Source organism: Psittacula echo (assembly GCF_963264785.1).
Source record: "Psittacula echo genome assembly, chromosome: 6".
In the NCBI taxonomy this organism is placed as follows: Eukaryota; Metazoa; Chordata; class Aves; order Psittaciformes; family Psittacidae; genus Psittacula; species Psittacula echo.
The window spans coordinates 65675764-65700172 of NC_137743.1; the positions used below are offsets into that span (position 1 = coordinate 65675764).

The 24409-nt window shown below is 43.0% G+C and overlaps 3 protein-coding genes across 9 annotated transcripts; all 3 read left to right on the plus strand.

Annotated features, from left to right (window-relative positions):
• Positions 1 to 60: 60 nt before the first annotated feature.
• Positions 61 to 24408, plus strand: SSB (small RNA binding exonuclease protection factor La). Of its 7 annotated transcripts, none has more exons than XM_080621704.1 (12): positions 61 to 106; positions 17669 to 17745; positions 20524 to 20627; positions 20805 to 20979; positions 21131 to 21238; positions 21339 to 21439; positions 21675 to 21746; positions 21831 to 21873; positions 22585 to 22725; positions 23078 to 23261; positions 23436 to 23564; positions 24279 to 24408. In XM_080621704.1, exons 2-12 carry the CDS (start codon positions 17680 to 17682, stop codon positions 24371 to 24373), a joined length of 1218 nt encoding a protein of 405 aa, XP_080477830.1. In that variant the 5' UTR covers positions 61 to 106; positions 17669 to 17679; the 3' UTR covers positions 24374 to 24408. The 7 variants fall into 7 exon arrangements, with proteins under 7 accessions (XP_080477830.1, XP_080477832.1, XP_080477828.1 ...); XM_080621706.1 differs by lacking the exon at positions 61 to 106 and adding an exon at positions 8437 to 8535; XM_080621702.1 differs by lacking the exon at positions 61 to 106 and adding an exon at positions 13054 to 13211.
• On the plus strand, positions 1022 to 1841 carry PHOSPHO2 (phosphatase, orphan 2). The gene has a single exon (XM_080621690.1). The coding sequence runs from the start codon at positions 1025 to 1027 to the stop codon at positions 1748 to 1750; it is 726 nt and encodes a 241-aa protein (XP_080477816.1). The 5' UTR covers positions 1022 to 1024; the 3' UTR covers positions 1751 to 1841.
• Positions 5642 to 9415, plus strand: KLHL23 (kelch like family member 23; the record flags this gene model as incomplete). Its single annotated transcript, XM_080621700.1, has 3 exons — positions 5642 to 6854; positions 8383 to 8535; positions 9105 to 9415. 3 exons carry the CDS (start codon positions 5642 to 5644, stop codon positions 9413 to 9415), a joined length of 1677 nt encoding a protein of 558 aa, XP_080477826.1.
• Position 24409: the final 1 nt, after the last annotated feature.

The following is a 24409-nucleotide window of genomic DNA, read 5'->3' on the forward strand; positions in this document are numbered from 1 at the left end:
CGGGCAACCCGGCGGCGGGGGAGTCATGTGATGGCGTGGGGTTGAGGCACGTGGCGCGTGGCGGTCGGGCTTCACGCGGAGGGAGGCGGACGCGGCGAGCGCGGAGGTGGGTCGGCGGCAGTGCGGCTCTTGTCGGGCGGTAACGGCTCAGCGCAGGCCTGCCTGACAGCAGGGCTGTCGGTCTGCTGCTCGGCTCCCCCAGCGCCCCGGCCAGCCCAGCCCGCCCGCCGTGGCTGCTCAGCTTTACCCCTCGGCCGGGTGGTTGCACCCAGGGCGGGCGGCTTATGTGGCGGAGGGGCCTGCTTGCAGGGAGCTGGCCTGATAGACGCCCTGGGCTGAGGCGGCGGTGCCCATGTGGGAGGACTGGCCAGTGGGGGAACGGCGTTAAGTTCCAGCTGAGGTATCTCCTGCTCTCAGGGGTTTCTGTAGCCCAGAGGTGCGCTGCAGGTACTGAAGTTGTGGGACAACAGCAAGCAAACTTTGTGTGTTTGTTTGTTTTCCAGATTCACAAATGTCAGTATGTCTTTATGTTGGCTGTTTTGATGTGCCATTGTCATTGCTAAAAAGGCTGGCTACATCTGTTCAGTAGTAGTTTCCTTTTGAAATACCCGTGAAGGTGTTCTGCTAGGAAAATCCCAGTTTGGGTGCGTTGGCAAGTGCTGGTGGAGAAACTTAGAAATGGTTAGTCAAACTGATGGTGCACGTGTACTGCAAGATTGGCTCTATGTTAGCAAATATGAGTTACAATGCAGTATGAGTTTAGATACTTTCACGTTCTTCTAATTTAAACAGAAGCTTGATACTGAACTGGAACTTTGACCTTTACAGACTGTTTTTTAGCTTCACCAAAACTGCCCATAGCTGTAGTGGCCATAAATAGTTTACTTTGTTTAGGTATTTGTCCTTATTTTCTTGAAACAGATTTTTTCTCTTCTGAGCACAAGTTCAGGGTAGGAATTCAGTACTTTTTATTTATATAAATAATTGTTTGTTTGTTTGTTTTGGAAACTGTTTTCTGACAGCAATGAAATTTCTGTTGGCTTTTGATTTTGACCATACAATCATAGATGAAAATAGTGATACCTGGATTGTGAAATGTGCTCCTGAGAAAAAGCTTCCTAATGGATTAAGAAACTCCTACCGACCAGGACATTGGACAGAATATATGGGCAGAGTCTTTGTCTACTTGGGAGACAATGGCATCAAAGAAGATGTGATGAAAAGAACTATGACAGCAATCCCTTTCACTGCAGGAATGGTAGATCTTCTGGGTTTTATTGTCGAGAACAAGGAGTTGTTTGACTGCATAATTGTTTCAGATTCTAATACAGTGTTTATTGACTGGATTTTGAAAGCTGCTGGCTTCCATAAGGTGTTTGATGAAGTGTTTACAAACCCTGCAGCATTCAGCAGTACTGGCTACCTGACTGTACAGGACTTCCACGCTCACCATTGTGCAAAGTGCCCTAAAAACCTTTGCAAAAGGGAAGTTTTAAAAGAATTTCTAGATAAACAGTTGGAGCAAGGAGTAAGTTACACACAAGTTATATATATAGGTGATGGTGGGAATGACTTATGTCCAGTAATGTTTTTGAAGAAGGGTGATATTGCTATGCCCAGGCAAGGCTATACCTTGGAGAAAAAGATTTCTCAATTGGCCCAAAATCTCAGTCCTGTGGAGTGTTCTGTTCTGGTTTGGTCTTCTGCTATTGACATTATGACTTACTTGAAACTGCTTATAAAGGAATAATTCAGACGATAAAAGGAAGCTAATGCAATTATATTTAATCTTCCTCAGAGAAAAAACCCTGAATGTGTATAAAAGCACAAAATTGTAACGTTGGGCTGTTACCTGAACATATCTTTTTAAACACAGGATAAAACTGTTTATGTTTAATCTTGGCCATAGTGGGAAAGTGAAGTTAAAATGGCTTTCTGACATAGTACACATTCCAACATAAGTGGAAAAAGGGGCTTGTAAGAGGAACTGCCATTATTCTTAGTCTTCCCCCCCCCCCCAGGCATTTATCAACTAAGTAACTGACCTTTTCTGTCCCACATGCATAGGGGAAGAAGTAGGATTAGTGCACAAAAGAGTTAAATTCTTTACTTAGAAACATTCGATGCCAGGAGCATGGTTCTGGAACTGTTGGCTTTTACATTTCTTTGATCAGGATAAATGCTCAATTTTGTAAATTATTTGGTATGCTTGTAATCTTGTTTGATCTGAAGATGCATTTATATTTTCAATATACTAAATATTTTACCAAACAAAATGACTTTTTAATAATTTATCTTTTATTGTAAAGACTATTAAAAGTTATTGTCACTGACAAAAGCAACACACCTTATTTGCGTAATGTATTCTGGCCTGTGTATCATCAGGCACCTGTTCTTTTAAGGTGTACAGTGTACACCAGTGTAGGTGTCAGTCTTTGGGTAATACCTTCATTTATTTTGTCAGTCAGACACCTTTTCTTCTGGAGAGCAGTACTGATGTTACTGCTCTGTTTAAAGAAAAGTCATTCTCCCGTTCTCTTGCCTGCAGCCCTGACAGCGTGCTGCTGCCACTCCGTATAGAGCTAACACCAGTTTGAGCTGCTGAGTGGACACCTTTGAGTCAGCTTGGTGTTTTCTTCTTGTTAGCCTTCTGCTGCAATGCACAGGCCCATAAATGGTGCACGTGTATACATGTTTACATTGACTTCTGCCTTTACGTTCTTGTCCATATAGTATAATCCTCTTTTTGCAGCACTTTGGTTGCAGATGTCTGAGGTGTAGCTCAGCAGCCTGCAGTTGCTGTGGCTGTCTTCCCCTGTTTGTATGCAGCACTGTTCTTGTTTTCTTCCTGACATTTGATATTGTCATTGCCTTCTTTTCCTCAGTTGAAGACTTTTAGGAGTAGTCTTGCCTGTTTTCAGGTTGACAGTGTATATAAATTGAGATTTCCTATGAATACTTACCTGTAAATGGTCCTGTTTTTAGCCCATCACCTATTTCAATGAATTGTAGAAGGTTGCTTTGAACTGTCTGTTGTCTGCTATGTCCAGATTGATATACTTGAGTTCTCAGGAGCATTGCTTTAGTGATGGATATTTGATAGGTGCCTGAGATATTTGTATTGGAGATCTTATTCTATTGTCTTGTGCAAGGGCAGGAAGACAGCATCTGAAGAACTGATGGGTCTCAAGTTGTGGCAGGTTTAAGCTGTCTGATTTCCAGGCCATACAAAAGAATGGTAATGGCTGTTGTATAGTACAGTTTTGTATGGTTACTTTTTTCTTTTAAGTTCTGTGTTTCCTTCATTCCAGATGTGCTGCTGAATGTTCCTTGCCCTGTGTCAGTCTCTTCTGTGCTTTTCAGAACTTGGTTGTGAGACAGCTTGCTTTCAGTTTGTACACAGATCTTAGTTACTTACTTAAAAACAACCAAAACATTTATAAGTAATAATTCAGCTTTTTCACCCACTTCATATTAACTGTTGTTCTTTCAGCTTTAAGTAACCTGCCTTGTAGTTTGTGTTGAGAGTGAGAAATTCATCTTCATGCTCAAAAAGGGGTGCTTTTTGCGGTTTTGATGAAAGAACTGATGCAGGAGTTGAGAGCAGATTAAGCATGCTACTTGAAATATTAGCAATTATGATTTAATCACTTCGAGTAGAGGGTTGAGCTGATGCTGTTTTCCAGACAAAGTGCATGTTGGAGACAGAAGAAATTTTTCAATTCCAGTAGGTAGACCATTAAGCTGTTAATATGAGGTCTTTTTGTTCCTCTTAATAGAAGAGAGAACTTTTCAGAAGTACTACAATTACCAAATTTTTCCACATTTGGGTATAAGGGAGGGGAGATGAGGATCTCCAAATGATGAAGCTGGTTTAAGCTGGTAGCCCAGCCAAAAAAAAAAAGGGAAAAGCTCCTTGAAGGGACACATGTTCAGTACTAAGTGTTGCTGACCACAAGACTTTCTGATTCAGCACGGTTAAATCAACGTGCCCTCTGGGAGGGAGATAATTAGGTAAGGATGTTACAAAAATAAATGCATAAAGGAATGCATATGTGTGTATAGGAAATGTTCTATACGGTAATGGGTCTGCTGTTGTACACCAGCTACTGTGAAGACTACGTAGCCTAAGTCTTATGTGCTGGTCCAAGGCCTGGGAGAAGTTCTTGCTTGTCCATGGGAAGTTGATGACGTGGAAAGTGCAAAACCACAGCAAAACAAAGTTGTTGGCATAGGAACGCATAAACAGACTCAGGCCTATACAAGGGAATGCTCCAGAGAAAAAAAATGGAGTGAGTAGTTGAGCTAAGGGACAGGCCTGGCTTGGAGGCAGCACGGCTACTGTGAATTCCTGGGTTACACCACAGAACTCCAGTTTCCTGGGCTAACAGTGCATTGAGAGTGGTTGAAAAAACAAAGGCAAAGATGTGCGAAGGGTTTGTTGCTTTTTGTTTGGATCAGCTTATTGATGCCTCTTTTTACTACATAGAGCCCAAGGGCAAGTTTGAGTCCTGTTGGGTGATTAGAATGTGAGGAAGGATTGTAGTGAAGTATGTATACACTTTTCAGTTCATGCTTCTGGTGGGTATCACAGAGCAAGTACCACCAGTAATTAAAAGACAAAAATTACTCTTTTTAATCTGTGCTGAGCAAGAGCTCTCCTAATTTCTCCTTTTGGGTACTGCTGGCACTTAGCTAAAAATAACAGATATCCACCTCCTTTTGGCAGGAGAAACTGCTGCCAGTCCTTTCAATTCAGGAGAGCTCTGGCAAGGTAGGGGGAATCCAGCTGCAAGATCCAAAGGATCCAAACCCCGCTGCAGGTGAAGGAGGAAGTACAGCTGCTTAAACCCAGAGGATGCTGTGTTTCAAATACTTTTTAAAGGTCTCCTTTGCAGAAAGTGTTTTGCTAGCAGAGAAGAAAAAGAATTCTTAAATTGTGAAGCATTTTCGGAAGTGTTAAAAGCCAATATAACCTTCTTCCTGAATAATTTGCTTCTGGCTACAGTCTGTCAGCACAGTTTGTGACCGTCCTTTGCCCCCAGCCAGGTTCAGGTGTTTGAGCTCTGGCCCCCCTCTCTGGAATCCTGCCCTCGTACAATGGGAGAGCCCCAGGAGCTTGCTGCCCTTCCCAGCATCTCTCCTCCGGTGCCCTGGACAGCGGGGCAGCTCCAGCTCCCTGTTCGTGGCAGCCGAAGCCCTCTTGCTTTGTTGTGCGGCTCATTACCACCGAGCTGGCAGCGCTCCTCGGGCATCTGCTTCTGCCCCGAGTACGGCCGCGCCTTCTGTCCTCGTCGCAGTGAGCGCCATACTCCGCTGCCCCAGCAGTGGGAAGCTCCGGCTGGCAGTAGCGTTTCAGACCGCAGTTCCCCGGCCGGGGGCCCGCTGACCTGGCGGAGGGGTCTGCGGGGCGGGCAGGCGGACGAGTCACCAGCATAGACGCTGCCGCTGCGGCCCCGCCGCCTGCCGCGGCTCTTCCAAAGATGGTCATGGGGCCGCCGGGGCCGCGCTCCGCCCGAGCGTAAGTGCCGTGCGGGGTCTGTGCGGGACTGGCGGAGCGGCTTTGCGGTCCGAGGGCGCGGCGAGGTCAAGCCCCGGGGAGCCCAGCAGGCGGCCCCGCTTTTGTACGCGGGTCAGGGCGATGGCAGCGGCCGGCCAGGAGGACTACGCGTACCTCTACGAGGACTCCTCTCACCCCGCCGGCTTCCTGGAGGCGTTCCGAACGTTTTACCTGGACGGGCTGTTCACCGACATCACCCTGCAGTGTGCCTCGGGGGTCATCTTCCACTGCCACAGAGCCGCCTTAGCAGCTTGCAGCAATTATTTTAAAGCCATGTTCACAGCCGATATGAAAGAGAAATCTAAAAGACAGATCAGACTTCCCGGGCTCAGCCATGCGGTACTGGAAGCTCTCGTTAATTATGTATACACGTCGCAGATCCAGATAACAAAGAGAAATGTCCAAAGTCTGCTCCAGGCAGCAGACCTCCTCCAGTTCCTGTCAGTAAAGAAGGCCTGTGAACAGTTTCTGGTGAGGCACTTAGATACTGACAACTGCATAGGGATGCACTCCTTCGCTGAATATCATGATTGCTCGGAGCTAGAGAAAGAGTCCAGGAGGATATTGTTATGGCAGTTTGAAGAAGTGTGGAATCAGGAAGAGTTTCTGGATATTGGCAAGGAGAAGCTCTCTTACATTCTCTCCAGAGATAATCTCAATGTTTGGAAAGAAGAGGCAGCCATCGAAGCTGTTGTTAAGTGGATTGCTCACGATGTGGAAGAAAGACTTGATGACATCTATGAACTGCTGAGCTGCATCAGAGTAGACTTAGATAATGTGTATTTGAGGTCAGTTTTAAGCCTACAAAAAAAATGCCGACTTAATGATACTAAGATAAGGTCACTCATATACAATGCCCTGAACTTCAATCCCAAAAGTCTTTCCAGAAGACCTACAGCAGCCATGTATGTGATCGGAGGATATTACTGGCATCCCTTATCAGAAGTGCATGTGTGGGATCCGTTAACTAACACATGGATTCAGGGAACAGAGATGCCGGATCATACCAGAGAATGTTATGGGGTCACTAGCTTGGGACCAGATATATATGTGACAGGAGGTTATAGAACAGAGAGCATCGAAGCCCTTGACACCGTGTGGATATATCATAGTGAGAGAGATGAGTGGACAGAAGGCTGCCCCATGCTTGATGCAAGGTATTACCACTGCACCGTTTCCTTGGGTGGCTGCATCTATGCATTGGGTGGATACCGAAAGGGAGCTCCAGTGCAAGAAGCTGAGTTCTACGACCCTTTAAAAAAGAAATGGCTTCCTATTGCAAACATGATCAGAGGTAGGTAGGCTGTTGTATGGTGTCTGCCTCAAATGTCAGTCCTTCTGCATCTGCCATTTTTTAATGCCATGGGCACGTCTAGGGTTTGATATAAGTTCTAGTGATGACCATGGGAATCTCCTGTTAATGCTGGTGGACTTTGGTGCAGGTCTCTACTAGGCAAATGACTGCAAACATTCAAACACTATGTGAGGTTGTGCTAGAACACTAAGGTGGAAAGGCAAATGGTAGTCTCAGTTTAATTTTGTCTTCTTTCAGAAGTGAAATTTCTGTATAAATTAAAAAGAAATCAGAAAACTACCAGGTATTAGAGTCTATTCAGTAGTGTCTATAGAGATTGTTCAGTCTATATTAGACTAGATAGTCAAGGAGCAGCGGATTTTATTGGTTTATAATATAAAAGCAGATTACTAAGATTTTCTGTGCAATTGTCTATAACGGTGCCATCTTCATTTAAAACTTCTTCCATGCAGTTCCCTCATATTTCAGTGTATCATCTGTTCAGGATCCTCAGTTTAATCTTTAGTATGAGAATAATTAAAAGCATTAATGCCTGTTTCTAGCAGCCAAAATAATGATCTATTAAAAATGTGTGAATTTGGATCACAGCCCAACTAAATGGTATTATTTTGTTATAAACTTTATAAACAATTATACACTTATACATTCTTATAAATTAATGCAATTATTTACAATTAATTATACAGTTTTACTGGAAGTTGATGCAACATAGTATTTTTCTACATGTGAGAGTTTTTGGAGGTATCTAGAACAAGAAAAAACACTTATGCTCCTATAACTTTCTACATTATTTGTATATTTTCCACAAACATTGCTATTATTCTGGGTTTATTTCCTTTAAAAACAGAAATGATAGGCTAATACTGTGAGCAGTTACACAGTCTGTGCAGTTGTTTTATCCCATTTTCTGCATGAAACTTATTAGATGCTTAAAACTCCCACACTGATTGCCTAATTTTGGTCCATTTTATCTTGCCAGATCCCTTGTTTTATTTTGTTTTGTTCTCCTAGAGACAGAGTTAACATGGCTCCATTCTGTTTGTACCCTTGTTTATACAATAGTATAACTAATAATATAATGAGAAAGATGAAAAAGATCAGAAAAGGTGTCTCAAGACACTGAATGATCTAAGCTCCTATTGTCTTTGCCATAGCAGTGACTTTTACAAATCTCTGTAACTTAGTGAAATACTGAAAGCAATTCCATATTCCAAGCCCAGTGTGATGATCTGTCTTCAATTACTGCATAAAAATTCCATTAAATGCTGCATGGGGTGTATTACACGCAGTATGTTTCCATTACTGCAGTTTTATTTCATTGCTCTTATGCTGCTAAAATAAGGTGTCTTGACAAACTTATTTAATTTCACATTCAGCTAAATGCTTTCGTGTAATTTCACCCTAAAATATTAATTAATGAGTCATTTGAAATGGGGTTATGGCTGGAAGTGATTGTGGCTATCGTTTGCAGTCTGAAGATGTGCTGTGACTTTCACACTGTGTACAGGTGTTGGGAATGCCACTGCCTGTGTCCTGCATGACATCATCTACGTAACTGGAGGTCACTATGGATACAGGGGAAGCTGCACCTATGATAAAGTCCAGAGATACCATTCAGGTAGCAATGAGTGGAGTATAGTCACCACGAGTCCGCATCCAGGTAAACAGTAATTTCTGTAACAAGCGTAGAGCTTGATTTGATAGCTGATACCTGGGAGTCTTTAAGCCCACTTCAGAGCTTCTGGCATGTTCTTAATAAAAGGAGCAATGCCTGTAGGGCAGCAAAGGCCAGAGTGGGATCATCTCCCATTTCCAGACTCTGAGAGGGAAAGACTCTCTTCAAGCATCAGTTCTATAGAAATCACTATATAAATATTGAACTAAGGAATGGCTGCATCCTATTAAATAATATTTCTATATTTCTAACTTTCTATAAAATCTATTCATAGACGTTTGGCAAGAATAATTGATATGAATTTTAAATGAGTTTTCTCTATGTTCTACACTTGCTAACAGTAAATTTTCAAAGCAGTTCTCACTAAGTACTGGTGCGCATGTCTGTATCATCTTGGTCTTGCTTTTACCAAGTTTAGCAGAAAATCCTGAGGTGTCTTCTGAGCTCAGTGAAGAAACTCAGCTGCCCTCACTGGTGCCCAGTGTTTGTCAGGTAGCTGTAGTTCAAGTTATCATTGTCATGCTGAGTTGAACTGTATTCTTTTTTTCCTAAAGAATACGGATTGTGCTCGGTTACATTACAAAACAAAATCTATTTTGTGGGTGGACAGACCACGATCACGGACTGCTATGACCCAGAGCAAAACGAGTGGAAGCAGATGCCTCACATGATGGAGAGAAGGATGGAGTGTGGCACGGTGGTTATGAATGGATGCATTTATGTGACAGGAGGATACTCCTATTCAAAAGGAACATATCTGCAGAGTATTGAGAAATACAACCCTGAACAGAATACATGGGAAGCAGTAGGGAATCTTCCCAGCGCTATGCGGTCACACGGCTGTGTCTGTGTGTATAATGTGTAAACATTTAATTCTCATGTAGCTGTTATGGAAAACAGCAGATGCAGTATCCATAATAGTACTGAGTGGCTCCTGAATGAGATGTCTAATACAGTCTCTTAATGCACAGAATTTTAAACCCTAGATATAGTTTGTCTTTGTTTTAAACAATTCGAAAATACAGATGTGGTAACAAGATTTTCATATATTTTTCAGTCCAGTCATTCTTTTCCATGAAAGTTTTCAAATTACTTTCTTGTAATACTTTGTGCAGCTGTATAGGAACTATTGTGAAAAACAGATCTGTGTTCATTCATCACTGCGTGGAACTATGATCTGGTGCTAAGGTGGGTAAAGCCAAACGAAATACTTTGCATTTCTATGGACTGCTGAGATGAAATCTTTGATCCTCCAAAGGTAGCCATAGAAGTGGTTCATTGTCACAAGCTAAGTGTGTGGTATGCACAGAGCAGTATTACCTGGGTAACCGGGTTATCACATCCAGAAATCAAGCAGTTACAGGATGCTTCTAATCCTACCTTCAGATGCCAGAGTGGAGAAAAGCACAGGCTGGGAATGAGGGAAGAAATGTCGTACAGTAGCTCCAGAGTACAAGCTGAAAGTGTGCACTAGTTTTCCAGGAGAACAGTGCTCTGCAGTTCGAGGAAGTTTGAGGAAAATGCTCACTTTGCCCTTCTCACACTGGCAAGGCCTGTGGGAAATTAACATGGCTTTACAGTGGACTCTTGGGCTGATGCACAGGTATTGGAGATTCCTCCCATCCCCCCAAAAAAGCCTTACCATGGTAACTTTTTTTTAATCAAAGTTAAGATGTGTCTTTTTATGGAATGGAAGGAGGAAATGAGAGAGACTGGGTAGCTGCTAACATTACCAGGTTACCAAGACACAAACTTCTCTGTTTTTTATAACATTTTGTCTTTTCTAAGACTGTTAAACTGCGACTTGAGCAAAGGTGACAAGTGGAAGAAACTTGTCAGAATATGTTGAAGAGATTGAATGCCAGATGGTTACTGGATTTATTTATTATTTCTCTCAAAACGGAATAGGACATCTTAGGTCTTCAGATTCTGTCTAGAAGGCAACTTGAAATGGGCAGGAAGATCATCATTTGGCCACCTCTTCACTGGGAGACACAGGTGGCAGGCTCCCAGTGCAGCGTGACAGTACCAGTGCCGGCAGAAAGCAGAATCCCTATGGAGTATTTAAGTATCTGATGGTTTGACCCTGCCATCCCCAGCCTTCTCACCAGTCCGTGTTCCGCATGTTGTCATGTAGGTAGTTAATACAAATGCATTTGATTGAATTGTTATTGCAGTGACTTCTTGGGATTTGTTTTCTCCTTATAACTTGTATAGATAGTGTAAAATGTGGGGCTTGCTATTAGCCTGGTTCCTGAGGGGGCAAGATACAACTGTGTTGTCTTTCTGTGCATGTGTAAGCTCCTCTTTAATACTGGACTCCCTTGTTTGAGTTCAGCCGTGTTCTACAGGGAGGTATAGGCCTTGAAAATACAGTTTTTCAGTTTTTATGAAAACTGGTAACAGAATAGAGGTGGGGAAGAGAGGCTGAACGGAAGCACACGAGTCATGTAGAAAGCACAAGATGGCAAGCTTTCCTAGTGCTGAAGAGGTGGCTGTGAGGAGCGATCTCTCTCCTGCCCTTATTGCCTCTCACCCGGTCCTGCTTCAGCTGCTATGGGGCCACGGGGTCTGATAGCAGTGATCCAAATAAAGAAATGCCTTGGGAAGCAGGGAGGTTCTTTTAGCCGGGATCAGTTCCCCAGCACAGCTTATAAAGAGACTGCAGGAACAGCTGTTGGGCATTGGCACGAGGGGCAGGGATGAAACAGGGCTGTGGTGGGGACTTCCTACAGCAGCACTGCTATCTAAAATAGAATTTTTTTTTGCTGGATTTATGGGTAAGCCATAAATCTTTTTCTTGGTGATATGTATTTTCCATTTTTTGTTTGTTCTTCCATGGTTTTATGCTATTTCTCACTTGAATTTGACTGCTGGTAGCAGGCAGCACCCAGCTCTGAGCTTTGATGTGAAGCTCTGCAGTGTATATATAGTTCTTGGTTTGAGGTCTTAGTGTGTCATCTTGCTATGTCAGAAGCTCATGGGCATGTGGATTCATTATCTGTTGGGGTTTTGCTTCATTATCTGTCCAGCTGAGAGCTACTCAAGGATCCAGTGTAATTTGTTGGAAGACACTAAGCTGTGAAGCGGTGTGGGGAATTGAACTCTGACAATGCTTGAAATGCATGGGTTGGACAGGTGGGCAAAAGAAATAAAGCGAATTTGTTTGTCCTGGCAATCCCACAACCAAGAATTGTTGAAAGGCAGGTGGAGATTTAAAGGACAATATCGCAAGAGCATGAAGGTGATCTTTGTATGGAACCAAAACCACAGTGAGCTCAACATGTGTATGTAGTTGTTCAGAGCAAAATACATACCTGTTAAGCTTCATGTTTGTGGGAAAATATGAGCTAGAACAGATGTTTGTGCCTGGCCGTAAGGTTCGTTCTGGCCTCTGTCCTGTCACCAGCCTGTCAGTGAAAGAATGTGAGAGCAAGGTGAGGACTAACAGAGCCTCCCAGCGCTTGCTGGGAGAACTTCACTGTCTGCTGCTTCTGAATTCGGTGCTGAACGCTGCTGAAGGACAGTGCTGTTCAGGGCTGGAGCACAGGCACTGGTTCGCTGTCTCCCTCTGGGCACCCTGCAGGCGAGCCTGATGCTGCCTCTTGGCCTTATTGTAACTGCAGAGTGACAAAAGGTCTTTAATTCTCACATGCCAGGAGAAAGAAAGGACAGCGTGTGCTGTCTGGCCTCAAGGAAGTCAGTGAGATTACTGCTAAGGGTTCAGGTAAGTCCTTGTATGTGTTAGAATAAATGGGGTGTAGGAGTTCAGACTTGTGGTTGTACTTTAAGTGGTGCTATTTTTTTATACCAATTTACAATGCCCTTTTGGATTAGCTCATGGCTGTAGCATATCCTAAGGAAGTGTATAGCACTCAGGCCCGGAGCACAGGCAGGAGTGCTGAATGCATTGAGAGGAACAAGTACTCTGGCTTCTGGTCATCATCTTGTGCACCTGAGCAGGAATGGAGAGCTTGGATCAGGGCATCTGTGATGCGTTTTTAGTAATCATAGTTGAATATGCACACTACATTATTGTGCTATTGCACCTGTAGTATGGTAGACACTGTTTTACTGTTTCACTTGTAAACTGTAGATTACCTAATGCAGATGTCAAATCCATTTTTAAGTCAGTACTATTACAATTTTTACTTGTGTGATCGCCACATTTGTAGCACTATAGATGTCTACAACACAGCTACAGTACTTAAGTGAATGTTTGTAATGTTAATAAATGTAAACAAAGCAGTAGCTTACAAATGCAGGCTCCTCAGTTACTTTTCTTGGTACCCGTGCAGAAGCCTGTGAACGAGACCCCGCAGGTGCTGCGGCCTCTCGGTGGGGGTAAAGCACATCCATCGCCGCACTAGCCCTTCCCGCTGTTGCCGCTGCGCTCCCTCACGCCCCACTTCCTTCACCGTGCCGTGCGCGCAGCCTCCTTAGGTGAGAGGCCGGGCAGCTCCTGGCGCCGGGTTAGAGGCGGACACCTCCCGGCTGGGGCCCGGCCCCAGGCGAGGTCTGCCCACCCCGGAAGCAGCGCCCATGTGAGGGGTGGGCGGGCAGTGCCGCGGGGGCTGCTGGGCCGTCCGGTGCCGACTGTGGCCTTTAAAGCCGCGGAGCGGAGCCGAGCCGCGTGCGTGCTGGGGCGCGAGCTGCAGTAGGTTGGTGCTCGGTGGGGCTGCGCTCCGCCGGGCCGGGCTTCCCACGGGAGCCCCGGGACACGTCGGGACAGGGCGGGCTCCAGGCGGGTGGCGGGGCCCGACGGGGGAGCTGCGGCTGGGCCGGGAAGCGAGCGGGCAGGCGCGCGCTGCCGCAGCGGGAAGCACGTGCGGCTCCTTCTCCCCCGGCTCGGGCCTAAGCGCGGCGGAGACAAGGGGGTGCCGGTGCCCGGGCCCTTCGCACCGGTGCCGCCGCCGCGGTGTCCCCTCGCCGGAAGAGCTTCGCGCAGCGCTTGGCTGCGAGGGGTTCGCCGCTGGCTCTGGAGTGCCGCGAGGAGCGAGCTGTGCCTGCCCTGCCGCGGGACGGGGCCCCGGGGGTGGGGCCGGGTGGGCTGAGGGCTGCGCTAGCGCTGCGGCCAGGCCCGGGTGTCCGTAGGGCGGGAACCGGGGACACGAGGCTTTAGGGGTTGCGGAGCGGGATCTGCGGTCGCTGTGGCAGTACGGAAGCGTCCGGGAACAAACAGCCATAACAGTCAGGAGCCGGCGTTCCTGTCACTGAAATACCTATTGCAAGAAACTCCTTATATTGAACTGATTCTACTCAAAAAAACAGTCGTGAAAGTAACGCGTGGTAATGAGTGGTGGCAGTTAATCCTTGTCTTGAATAAAAAGCTGCATTTTGAGACAAGAATCTGGTTAGAAGGCCCAGGCATTTTACAAGCAGGTTCCCGCACACCACATGAGATGAGTAACAGTTCCGTGTTACTCTATTGGGGAACATTTTTCTCTTCTTTTTAATTAAGCCTTTCATTCTATTACAGTAACAGGAAAAACAGCCTGCAACTAGGCTTTGTACAGGCCTTGAAACTAAGTGGCTGGTAAGATTGAAATTCATTGGAGAGTTTTTCTGGGATGATTTAGCTAATACAGTGTGGCATCAAATTGTTCTAGTTACAGGGCTTGACTACTGTCATTTTCCATTTGTCATTTAAATCCTGTACCTACTTGCATTATTTTAACTTGTTTTCATCTTGAGGGGTTTTGATGCAGACTGTTGGCACACCAAAGGAACAAGTCAGGGTGCTCTAAGAAAGCACTTATAATAAAATCTTACGTAGGATTTTGCATGTTAGAACTGTGCCTGTTCTTCAATGGAGGTAGCTTTTTATCAGTCCTTGTTGCTGCACAGCAACTGAAAGCTATTGATCTGGAAGCTGGATTCAGAAGACTAGCTTGTGCCAAATGACAGGACCAAGGAGCCTGAAGTGAGCATGTGCAGCAAGACTAGAGGTTCTCTTAAATTAGAAGGCTGCTTCTGTTTTATTTTAAATAGGTTAGAGCTTGGTCAGTGTCTGAACTGATTCCACGTATAGCAAGCTCGAGTCTTTCTAAATCTTGCCTTCAGTTCGTTAACTGCAGCCAAATGAGTGCTTTTTAGAAAAGCTTCCTGGTGTTAGCCGTAATCTGGAGGACTTGTGCCAGGCTTTGTGTTGTTTCACACTCCTACAGTTTGGGTTTATACTGCTAAGGACAGACTCTGTCATTTCTTCTTAGCAGTAGAGCTGAGCCTCCTTATGTGTAAAGCAAATTGCTGGTTCTGAGTATTTTGGTACCCAGAGTGAGGCTGATGGGCAAGTGGTGCACTGTGAGAGCTGGGGAAATACAAGAAAGATGGCATTCAAGGATATAACAAGGCTGAAGGAGTTTAGGTGGCAGAAACTAGGTGAAGATATAAGCCTATGTTGTTCCATTAAGCTTCACAGCACTATTATCTTGGCATTTCTTAATGCTTCTTGGATATCCAGCATATTTTAGAGTGGTGTATTTTCAGAGAGGCTAGAAGAGCCAGGCTACCCTGCACAGATTGAGGGTGAGCGGTCTCTCTAAATGACAAAACCAAAGCAAAGTCAACAGGTTTATGAATGGATTGTCTTGTAACTATACTATCTCAGACATGCTGCCTGTGCGTGATGCTCGGCCCAGTAACTAGGGTGGAACTGCTGGTGATTAGGCAGCATGCAGCCAAAAGGCCCCAAGTTTTATTATAACAACTTCTATTAAGAGAGAACTTGCTCCAAGAAATCCATGGACCATTTGTTATGACAGGTAAAACAGCAAAGACCACAGAAGGAGCAAACAGACAGCCTCTTGGGTTGCTGGTCTATGTTTCATGCTGCAGGAGAGTACAAAGCAGCTGTCTCTACTCAGCTCACTCCCAGCAGTGTACTGAGACTGGCTGACCACCAAGGTGGTGAGGGAAGATTCCTTTTTCCAGCTCAGTCTGTATTTCAGTGTGCACCAGCAGACTGTCTCTGTTCTGGAACCCAGAACACAGTGTTAATGCGTTTTCCTTAAAATGGGGTACATGACTAAAATACAGATTTGTTTTCCTCAGAATATGCAAAAGAGCAAACCTTAAGCATCTCTTAATAATTTTTATGTTGTCTTACACGTTAATTGAACTGTACTGTGAAGAGCATCCGTAAGACAATGGTTCACTTAAATATATTGCCTAATGCTTAAAAAAGTTTGCCATGCCTGGAGAAGAGACTTTGCAATGACTTGCATCTCATGAAGATGCACACAGCTGCCATTTTTGACCCTGAGGATATAGTTTAATGTCAAACCTAACCCACTACAACTGCTTGCTGCCACAGAAAGGTTCTGATTGGTTTTTTTCTTCTCTTGTGCTCCCTGCCCAGCTCCATCACTAGTGTTTTCTACAAGCTGAACTGAGCCAGTTATACATTTAACCTAATGGAACTGTTCTTCCCTTTCTTGTGTAGGGTCAGGTGTTACAGCAGCACACATGTCAATTAGCTGATCCAATGGAAAAAGCTGAGACTACTCCATAGACTGCCATTAAATGACACCAAATTAGATACAGTATAAAATAGAACACTGGTTTCTCTCACAGTTCAGGTGTTGGGGACAGCATCACAAGGGAGGGTTAAGATAGTGCCAACACCTAAATGAACACACTGAACTGAGTCAGTCTCCTGTAGTCAGGGTGGCTAATGAATGAGTGACACCTGAAGGAACTGCAACTGTCAGCTTGTGCGGCCTTGATTCTTATGAACTGCTTTATAGACAGCTGTCAAGTAATACTTGTGGAAGTCATGCTTTAGAAAGTGTCACAGCATCAGATACTGGTGCAAGTCCAGTAGCGGAGACCAGGATGCAGATTTTGAGGCTGTAAGTGCCTAGATTAAAAAGCACTACAAGCAAGTCAACGGATGCAATGTAGCCTCAAGATCAGGAGGAGGAGGAAATGGGAATACTGCAGATTGCAGTAGGCTGAACAATGAATTAAACTACCCAAATAAGAAGGTGGGTCAGCTACTTGTGTGTTCTGATGGAGAACAGTATTTCCTGTGATAAGGGAGTGTCAGGGCAGTTTTCTCTGCTGCTTTGCTGTCAGTTGTCTTGATGCTCTAAAAGATGTTGCTGTCCTACAAGTAGCATAAGAGCAGAATGTGTGTAATTAAATCTCCCAATAAACCATGCGAGATGTGAGTGCAAAAGCGTTTTCACCAGTAGTCCTAGTGATGGCTGATCTTTGAACTGGGGGCCATCAGACTGCTTCATCTTTTGTAGCTGGATTTAACCAGTGTGTTAGGGCTCAAAGGGAGAAAGAAGTCTGTGCCTCATAGTATAAAACTTAATTCAAACCAATTTCTGACAGCTTTTTATAAAGCTGCTTTTTTTCCTCAAGGATTACTCTTAACACACTATTCTTTATCTAGACAGATATTTTCTGATCCCTATTAACCTTCTGGCCAGTAGCTGCTTTCTTGCCAACCTTCTGGTGCATGTAGTGACTGTATACTGGGATTATACACTTAAAGCCAGCTAAGGGAAGAAGTTACTTTAACGATAAAACATCTTACCTCTTAGCAAAGGTGCCTGATTCAGTATTCAGGGAGAACTGCAGTGAAGGTAAGTTTGTAAAGCAGAGAACTAGACATCTGTAGGATGTAGTAGTAAACTTTCATTCCTTCCTCCAGTAAGTTTCAAATATTAGGAGGTGGAAACTTCAGAAAAGTTTCTAGTTATATCTATTTAGGAATATTAAACAAATGGTTATTGGTGTTTTGCCTTGTGATGAAAAGCTGGATTTGACTTAAAGAACAAATGTTGTTGGCTCTCAGGTTTGTTGCTGTCAGGTACGAACTGAGGATCTGTGACTAGAACAAGTACCAGCATGTTTCTTTACTTAGAATCAATGTAGGATGCCAAATGCTGCCTTAGCAACCAAAGTATTTTACTTTGTTTCGTAGTTTCCTCTTGGAGTTCTGTAGTCAGGTTTAAAGTTGGCTCACAAGTATAAATGTATGGCTAAAGAACTTGTCTCTTACCCTGTTTAGATGAGGCTGCAGTGAAATGCAGCACTATGAAGATAAGTCTGTAAAAAGTACTGTTCAATACTTAGTGCCTTTGTTCTATGTTCTTTTCTACAGAGCTGGTGAAAATGGCTGAAAATGGAGATGGTGAAAACATGTCCCTTTTGGAAAACAAAATATGTCAGCAAATCGAGGTAAGTTCAACTTACTGTTTGGGATCTGAACTGAGGTGTAGTTTTAGAGACATTCATTGGTAGGGACTTGGCTAAAAAAAAAAAAAAAAGGGAAGTTAACTTCCTAGGGAGTTAAACTTGAATCTTAGCTCTTCATAAATGTCTGTTATTGGTCTATGACAAGTATTTAATGCTTTAAGGTAATTCATAATTGTAGTCTAAGTTGGAAGTTACGCAAGACTGCCGTTTAAAAACACAAGTGTTTAACTTGCTAGCATTTTAGGTGCTATAGCAAGTGAATGTATCATTAAACGATTTATTACTGTGTTCACTGAGGTTATTCTATCTATGCAAAAAAGAAGATGCATTTTAATTCTGTATGTCTTAATTTGGGGAGCTGGGGGAATCCTCCTACTTGGGAATCTCTGCTGGTCAAAATACTAGCACATCACATAGAATCATAGAATCGTAGAATAGTTAGGGTTGGAAAGGACCTTAAGATCATCTAGTTCCAACACCCCTGCCATGGGCAGGGACACCTCACACTAAACCATGCCACCCAAGGCCTCATCCAACCTGGCCTTGAACACCACCAAGGATGGAGCACTCACAGCCTCCCTGGGCAACCCACTCCAGTGCCTCAACACCCTCTCAGTAAAGAATTTCTTCCTTATATCCAATCTAAACTTCCCCTGTTTAAGTTTGAACCCGTTACCCCTTGTCCTGTCACTACAGTCCCTGATGAACAGTCCCTCCCCAGCATCCTTGTAGGCCCACTTCACATACTGGAAGGCTGCTATGAGGTCTCCACGCAGCCTTCTCTTCTCCAGGCTGAACAGCCCCAACGTTCTCAGCCTGTCTTCATACAGGAGGTGCTCCAGTCCCCTGATCATCGTCTCATCCTCGTGGCCCTCCTCTGGACTTGTTCCAACAGTTCCACGTCCTTTTTATGTTGAGGACACCAGAACTGCACACAATACTCCAAGTGAGGTCTCACAAGAGCAGAGTAGAGGGGCAGGATCACCTCCTTTGACCTACTGGTCATGCTCCTCTTGATGCAGCCCAGGATACAGCTGGCTTTCTGGGCTGCGAGCTCACACTGAAGCCGGCTCATGTTAATTTTCTCATTGACCAGCACCCCCAAGTCCTTCTCTGCAGGGCTGCTCTGAATCTCTTCTCTGCCTAACCTGTAGCTGTGCCTGGGATTGCTCCGACCCAGGTGTAGGACCTTGCACTTGGCATGGTTAAACTTCATCAGGTTGGCATCAGCCCACCTCACAAGCGTGTCAAGGTCCCTCTGGATGGCATCCCTTCCCTCTGGCGTATCAACCGAACCACACAGCTTGGTGTGGTTTTAATTTACAACTTAGCATTTTAGTTTACTAGAGGACTCACAGAAGCCCATGGAGGTGAACACTCTACCTGCTGATGGACCTTTCTATGTGTACTGCAGGACCCATGCATGACTGAGTGAATCTACTGGTAGCTAGCTTATGTGCTTACCTGTCACTGCCACCCCATTTGGATATAACTAGTTGGAAACATGGCACAGAAAGCTCTAGGCCCTCCTATGAGCTGAGTGTCTCACCAGGCAATTGCACCTGTGGCCTTAGGCTTTGGGACAAGTCTAAGGCATGATTCGGAGAAATCTGCAGGAACTCGCCAACAAAGTTTAAGTTGACAAGCAGGTATTCTTTATTGCGGTACCAGGAGACATGGGGGATAGCTCCTCCTAGTGTGTCTTGTCGGAGCATCAACCAGGCTGTGATTATGCCCTTAAACATACATATTCGTTGAGTTACTTATACTTGGTATTATGATTTAGTGCTTTGTAATTTATTGCTACAAATTACAACTAAACTTATGTGCCTACTTTAGATTAACTGTTTCTTACTCTAGAGGTTTGAAGGGTTGCCCTACAATGGAAAACTGCACACATCATGTAAAATGACATTTAGAACAGAAGTTTTTTTCCTGAAGAACAAAATGTAGCTGCATGTGAATCCCCATTAGCATATGGAGCTGTCGCCATTATTTGTGAAAAACCCCCAAAGCAGAGATTGAGGAAAAAGAGCTAGACTTGTGGTGAGTTTGAGGTATACCAGAGGAAAACGTATTGTTGTAAAGCTTACACTGATTTTTTAAAGCACAATTTACATAAAGTAAATTGGAAACACTCCAATTTACCCTATGGCTTCAAGTGTTTGACCCTAGTTAAATGACTACCAGTAAGCAAAAGAATCTGATTAACTTGTCTTGTACTGAATTGTTTTTCCATGCTGGACATGATCAAAATAAGAACAGAGTAAATTAAAATAAACCCATTTTTTTAAATCTTATTTTCCTGAATGAGACCTAGAAACTCTAGTATATGATTTTTCAGTATGGCAAATACAGTATTCTTGCTTATAGATTCCTTAAACAAGGACTAAACCTGAATCTGTTGGTGAAAAATTTTATTATTGACTCTGCAGAGCTTGATCTGGTTGAGGAGTAATTATTTTAGCAAAACAAGCTTTATGCCTTTCTAAACAAAACTGCAGTCTGCCTGTGCCTCATTAGTCCTATTGGATATGAAGCATTGGGTTTTTCTTACAGCTTATGTGTTGCAGCTAACTCTTGGAAAGTATCACGTTAAAGCAGGAAGTAATAATTTTTGGAGTTTCTAATTGCTCAGATTAATTAATTTTGGTGTGTCTCAATCCACTGCAGTGAGGTGTCAGATGAAAATGAGGGTTTAAGACCGAATATTTAAAGAAAAATATTTCTCCCTACTTCCCTTCCCCTTCTTTTTTTCAGTACTATTTTGGCAATCACAATCTACCAAGAGACAAATTCCTGAAGGAACAGATCAAACTAGATGATGGCTGGGTGCCTTTAGAAGTAATGATCAAATTCAACAGGTAAAACCAAAGTACAACTAGTCTGGAATCTGGATGGAAGGGTAGCTTTCAGCTACTTATGTCTATTTGGGGCCAAATGTCCCTGGTCAGCATGTACAACTCCTGTTGCTGTTTTAACATTTGGCTTCAGCTTTGTCAGTGTATTTGTAATAACCTGTGTCTGCTTACTCAATATAGGTTAAGTCACCTTTCAACGGATTTTAGTGTTATTGTAGAAGCATTAAGAAAATCCAAGACTGGTTTAATGGAAATAAGTGAAGACAAAACAAAAATCAGAAGATCTCCAAACAAACCCCTTCCTGAGTTAAATGACCAGTATAAGGCTGCAATTAGAAACAGATCTGTATATGTTGTAAGTAAACTTCTTCTTTGGCTCTGTGACATTCTGCATGACTTTGATTGGAAACCATCTAAGGAAAGCCTGAATTAACTCACACTAGATAGATTATAATTTCCAAGTGTTGGCTTATTGCGTATAATTGAAGCTTGTTGCTCTCTTGCAGAAAGGCTTCCCACTAGATGCAACTCTTGATGATATCAAAGAATGGCTTGAGGATAAAGGTCCAGTTGAAAACATTCAAATGAGGAGGACATTGCAGAAAACATTTAAGGTAGCTTTTGCAATGAAAATTTAGCCCTGGGGCAGGGATCCCCCCTGAACAACATTTTGTTCAATTGCTCTAATGCTGAATATCTCTTACCATTTAACAGGGCTCAATATTTGCAGTTTTTGATAGTGTTGAATCTGCTAAGAAGTTCACAGAGATCCCAAACCAAAAGTACAAAGATACAGAGCTGATAATACTTTTCAAGTAAGTCCACTTAACTAGTGTATGAATTAATAATGGTCAAAGGTGGATTTAGACAAGAATCTGGCTTGACCAGAGAAGTTTAAGTTTCTGCACTATTGCACAGGTATTGATAGCTGTACCTTTTGGACACGGCTCTGACAGATAATCTCAACTGCTTCTTGGGTACTGCTGCCTTATAAAGTAATTATAGTGGAATACTTTAAGTGGTGTTAACTTAGCATGTATTCTGTTGCAGGGAGGAGTACTGTACAAAGAAGAATGAAGAAAGGAAACAATACAAAGTAGAAGCTAAAGCAAGAGCTAAACAGTAAGTCATTATCAATTGAAATGCCTGGTTTTGCCCACCTGATCACACTTGAAACAACTCTTAACTAATTTAACCTTTCTACAGGGAAAAAGAAGAAAAACAGAAACAAGCAGCAGATGCTGAAATGGTATGGGCTTCTTAAATCTCTCTACTTGAAAACTATGCAGTGCTTGCTGTTGTATGGATTTTCCAGTCCACACATAACAAACATGCTCCTGCAGCAACATTTTGTAAAGCTGACATTCAACATTAACCGTTTGAAATTCTGTAATACAGAGCACTTTCTAGAAAGTTCAGCTTTTCAAATTAACCTATGGTGAGACTTTGTGTTGTCCTGGTATTTAATCTTATTTTCAAATGAATGATTTTGCTTAAAGGATCATATCCTGAATTTAAATTATTAGGCACATTTACCTGTTGAGAAGTGATCCTAAATGCACCACTGAGATGACAGTTCTCCTCTGGTATTTAAAGAATCTAGTAAGGATTTAATAAGTATTGTATAGATTTTCAGTCTGAGATTCAGCCTTCCAAAAACTGTTCTGTAGAATTTTAAGAGTGTAATTCTTACAGGAAGAGTCCAAAGTTCCTCATAAATGTGTCAGAGTAAGCAAAGAAAATTCAAGAAAAGAAGGCGAGATACACCGTGCAAGACTTTGACATCAGCATTAATAAGCTATAGAACAAGAACACTTGGGTTACTGATGGTGCTAACGGGGGCTGACTTCAATTGCTTATTCATGACTACCATGTGTTAATAGCACTAGGATTGGGGGGGGGGGAATAATATTCAGGCTTGACTCTTCAACAAAGATGTGGGGGTTTTTATTTCATTTAGAAGTCTCTGGAAGAGAAGACGGGATGTCTTTTGAAATTTTCTGGTGATCTAGATGATCAAACATGCAGAGAAGACCTCCATGATGTATTTTCTGATCATGGAGAAATCAAATGGATACACTTCGTCAGAGGTGCAAAGGAGGTCAGTAGAATCTTAGACAAGGAGTTAAGATCTCTGTATTAAAGTTTTAAACTGAATGATTAAATGCTTGGTCTCTTACATAATCACGTAAGAAATCACTTGGCTTGTGGAATTGCAGAGTATTCAGAGAACTGAATTACGAACAGATAAAGTTTCTGGCCTTCTGAGCTGATAAGGTCAAACCTGAGACTGAGAATGTTAGGGCAGTCGAGGGTTTTGCTTCAGTCTAGACATTTTACATCATGCAAGAGTAATGAACTTACTGAGCTACCTAACAGAACGTGGTGTTCATCATTCTAGCTGAATGTTTTTGCAGCAAGATTCAAATACTAATGCCATTCTTCTTTTTAAGGGAATTATCCTTTTTAAGGATATTGCAAAAGAAGCTCTGGAAAAAGCAAAAGCAGCACATAATGGAAACTTACAGCTTCGGAACAAGGATGTTACATGGGAATTGCTAGAAGGAGATGCAGAGAAAGAAGCTCTGAAAAAATTATTGGAAGACCAGCAAGAATTGCTGAAACAGAAAACAAAAGGTCCTCCTTTTATTGGTTTAAGAATTTATAATGTCCTAGAAGTGGCACTGTGGTGAAAGTTAACTGTAAATAGTTACAATAAAGAATGCTTTACTGCCTAACTGTAAAGCATTCTTTTGAGCTTGCTAGTTAAAAGACAAACTACAAAGTTCTTGACATCTTCCATCCCCACAGGACGCAAAATTAAAGGAAAAGGAAGAGGGGGAAAGACACCTCAAGGAGCACAGAAAGGAAGAATTCAGTTTCAGGGCAAGAAAATCAAGTTTGATAATGAAGAAGGTGGTGAAGATCATGCTAAAACAGGTATGTCATTCTGTGCACTGCAGTCCGCTTCTTTAGTACATGGAGCTACCTTCTGGAGAAGTACTTATGTTTTTAGAAGTGTTTAGGATTTGGCCCTGCATTGCAGTATTTCTGCCCTCTTGTCAGCTGTCAGTATATTATCTAAAGATAAGGATCTTGTGCTTGATTCCTTCCAGAACTGCCCAAAAAGCATATTTAAATAATTCCTAGATAGCCAGGGCTGTACTGCATGGCTGTTTAAAGCATTCTGCATTGAAAGATAGTGGTTGTAAGCAACATGACACAGTTGTATAGAGCCAGTTGCTTGAGTGGTGATTTCTCCTTTTTTTCCTTTGAGGCTATGAGAAGACTAATAGTTCTGCATGTTGGTATTTAGCTTGGAGAAGAGGAAGAGCTAAGCTTCTGTTCATTAGATATGGCACCTGCATAAGCAAAACCCAGTGATACCTAGTCCTGTTAGATTGTCTTCATCTTACCTGCTCTCCTGCTGTGAAGTTATACAGGGAAGAAGCTCTTTAAAGTTGGTCTTTTAGGACATCTAAAAGCTGTAATTCACAGTAATACGTAAGCCCTCTAGCATAGCAGTGGCTAGTGAATAAACTAGGACTCATCCTTGAAGTTATATGATAGGGAGGATTTGTTTTTTTCACAAGATTTCAGGCAATACTGAAATGCTTTCCTTTATCATAAATGACTGCATACTCAATCTTGCAGAACCAGCAAGTCCCAAGAAGAGACCACTAGAAGAAATGGAAAAAGAAGAACCTGCACCAAAACAGTTGAAAACAGAAAATGGAGGAGGAGATTAGTAATACTAAAATAATAAAGTTTAGGAAACAAAACAA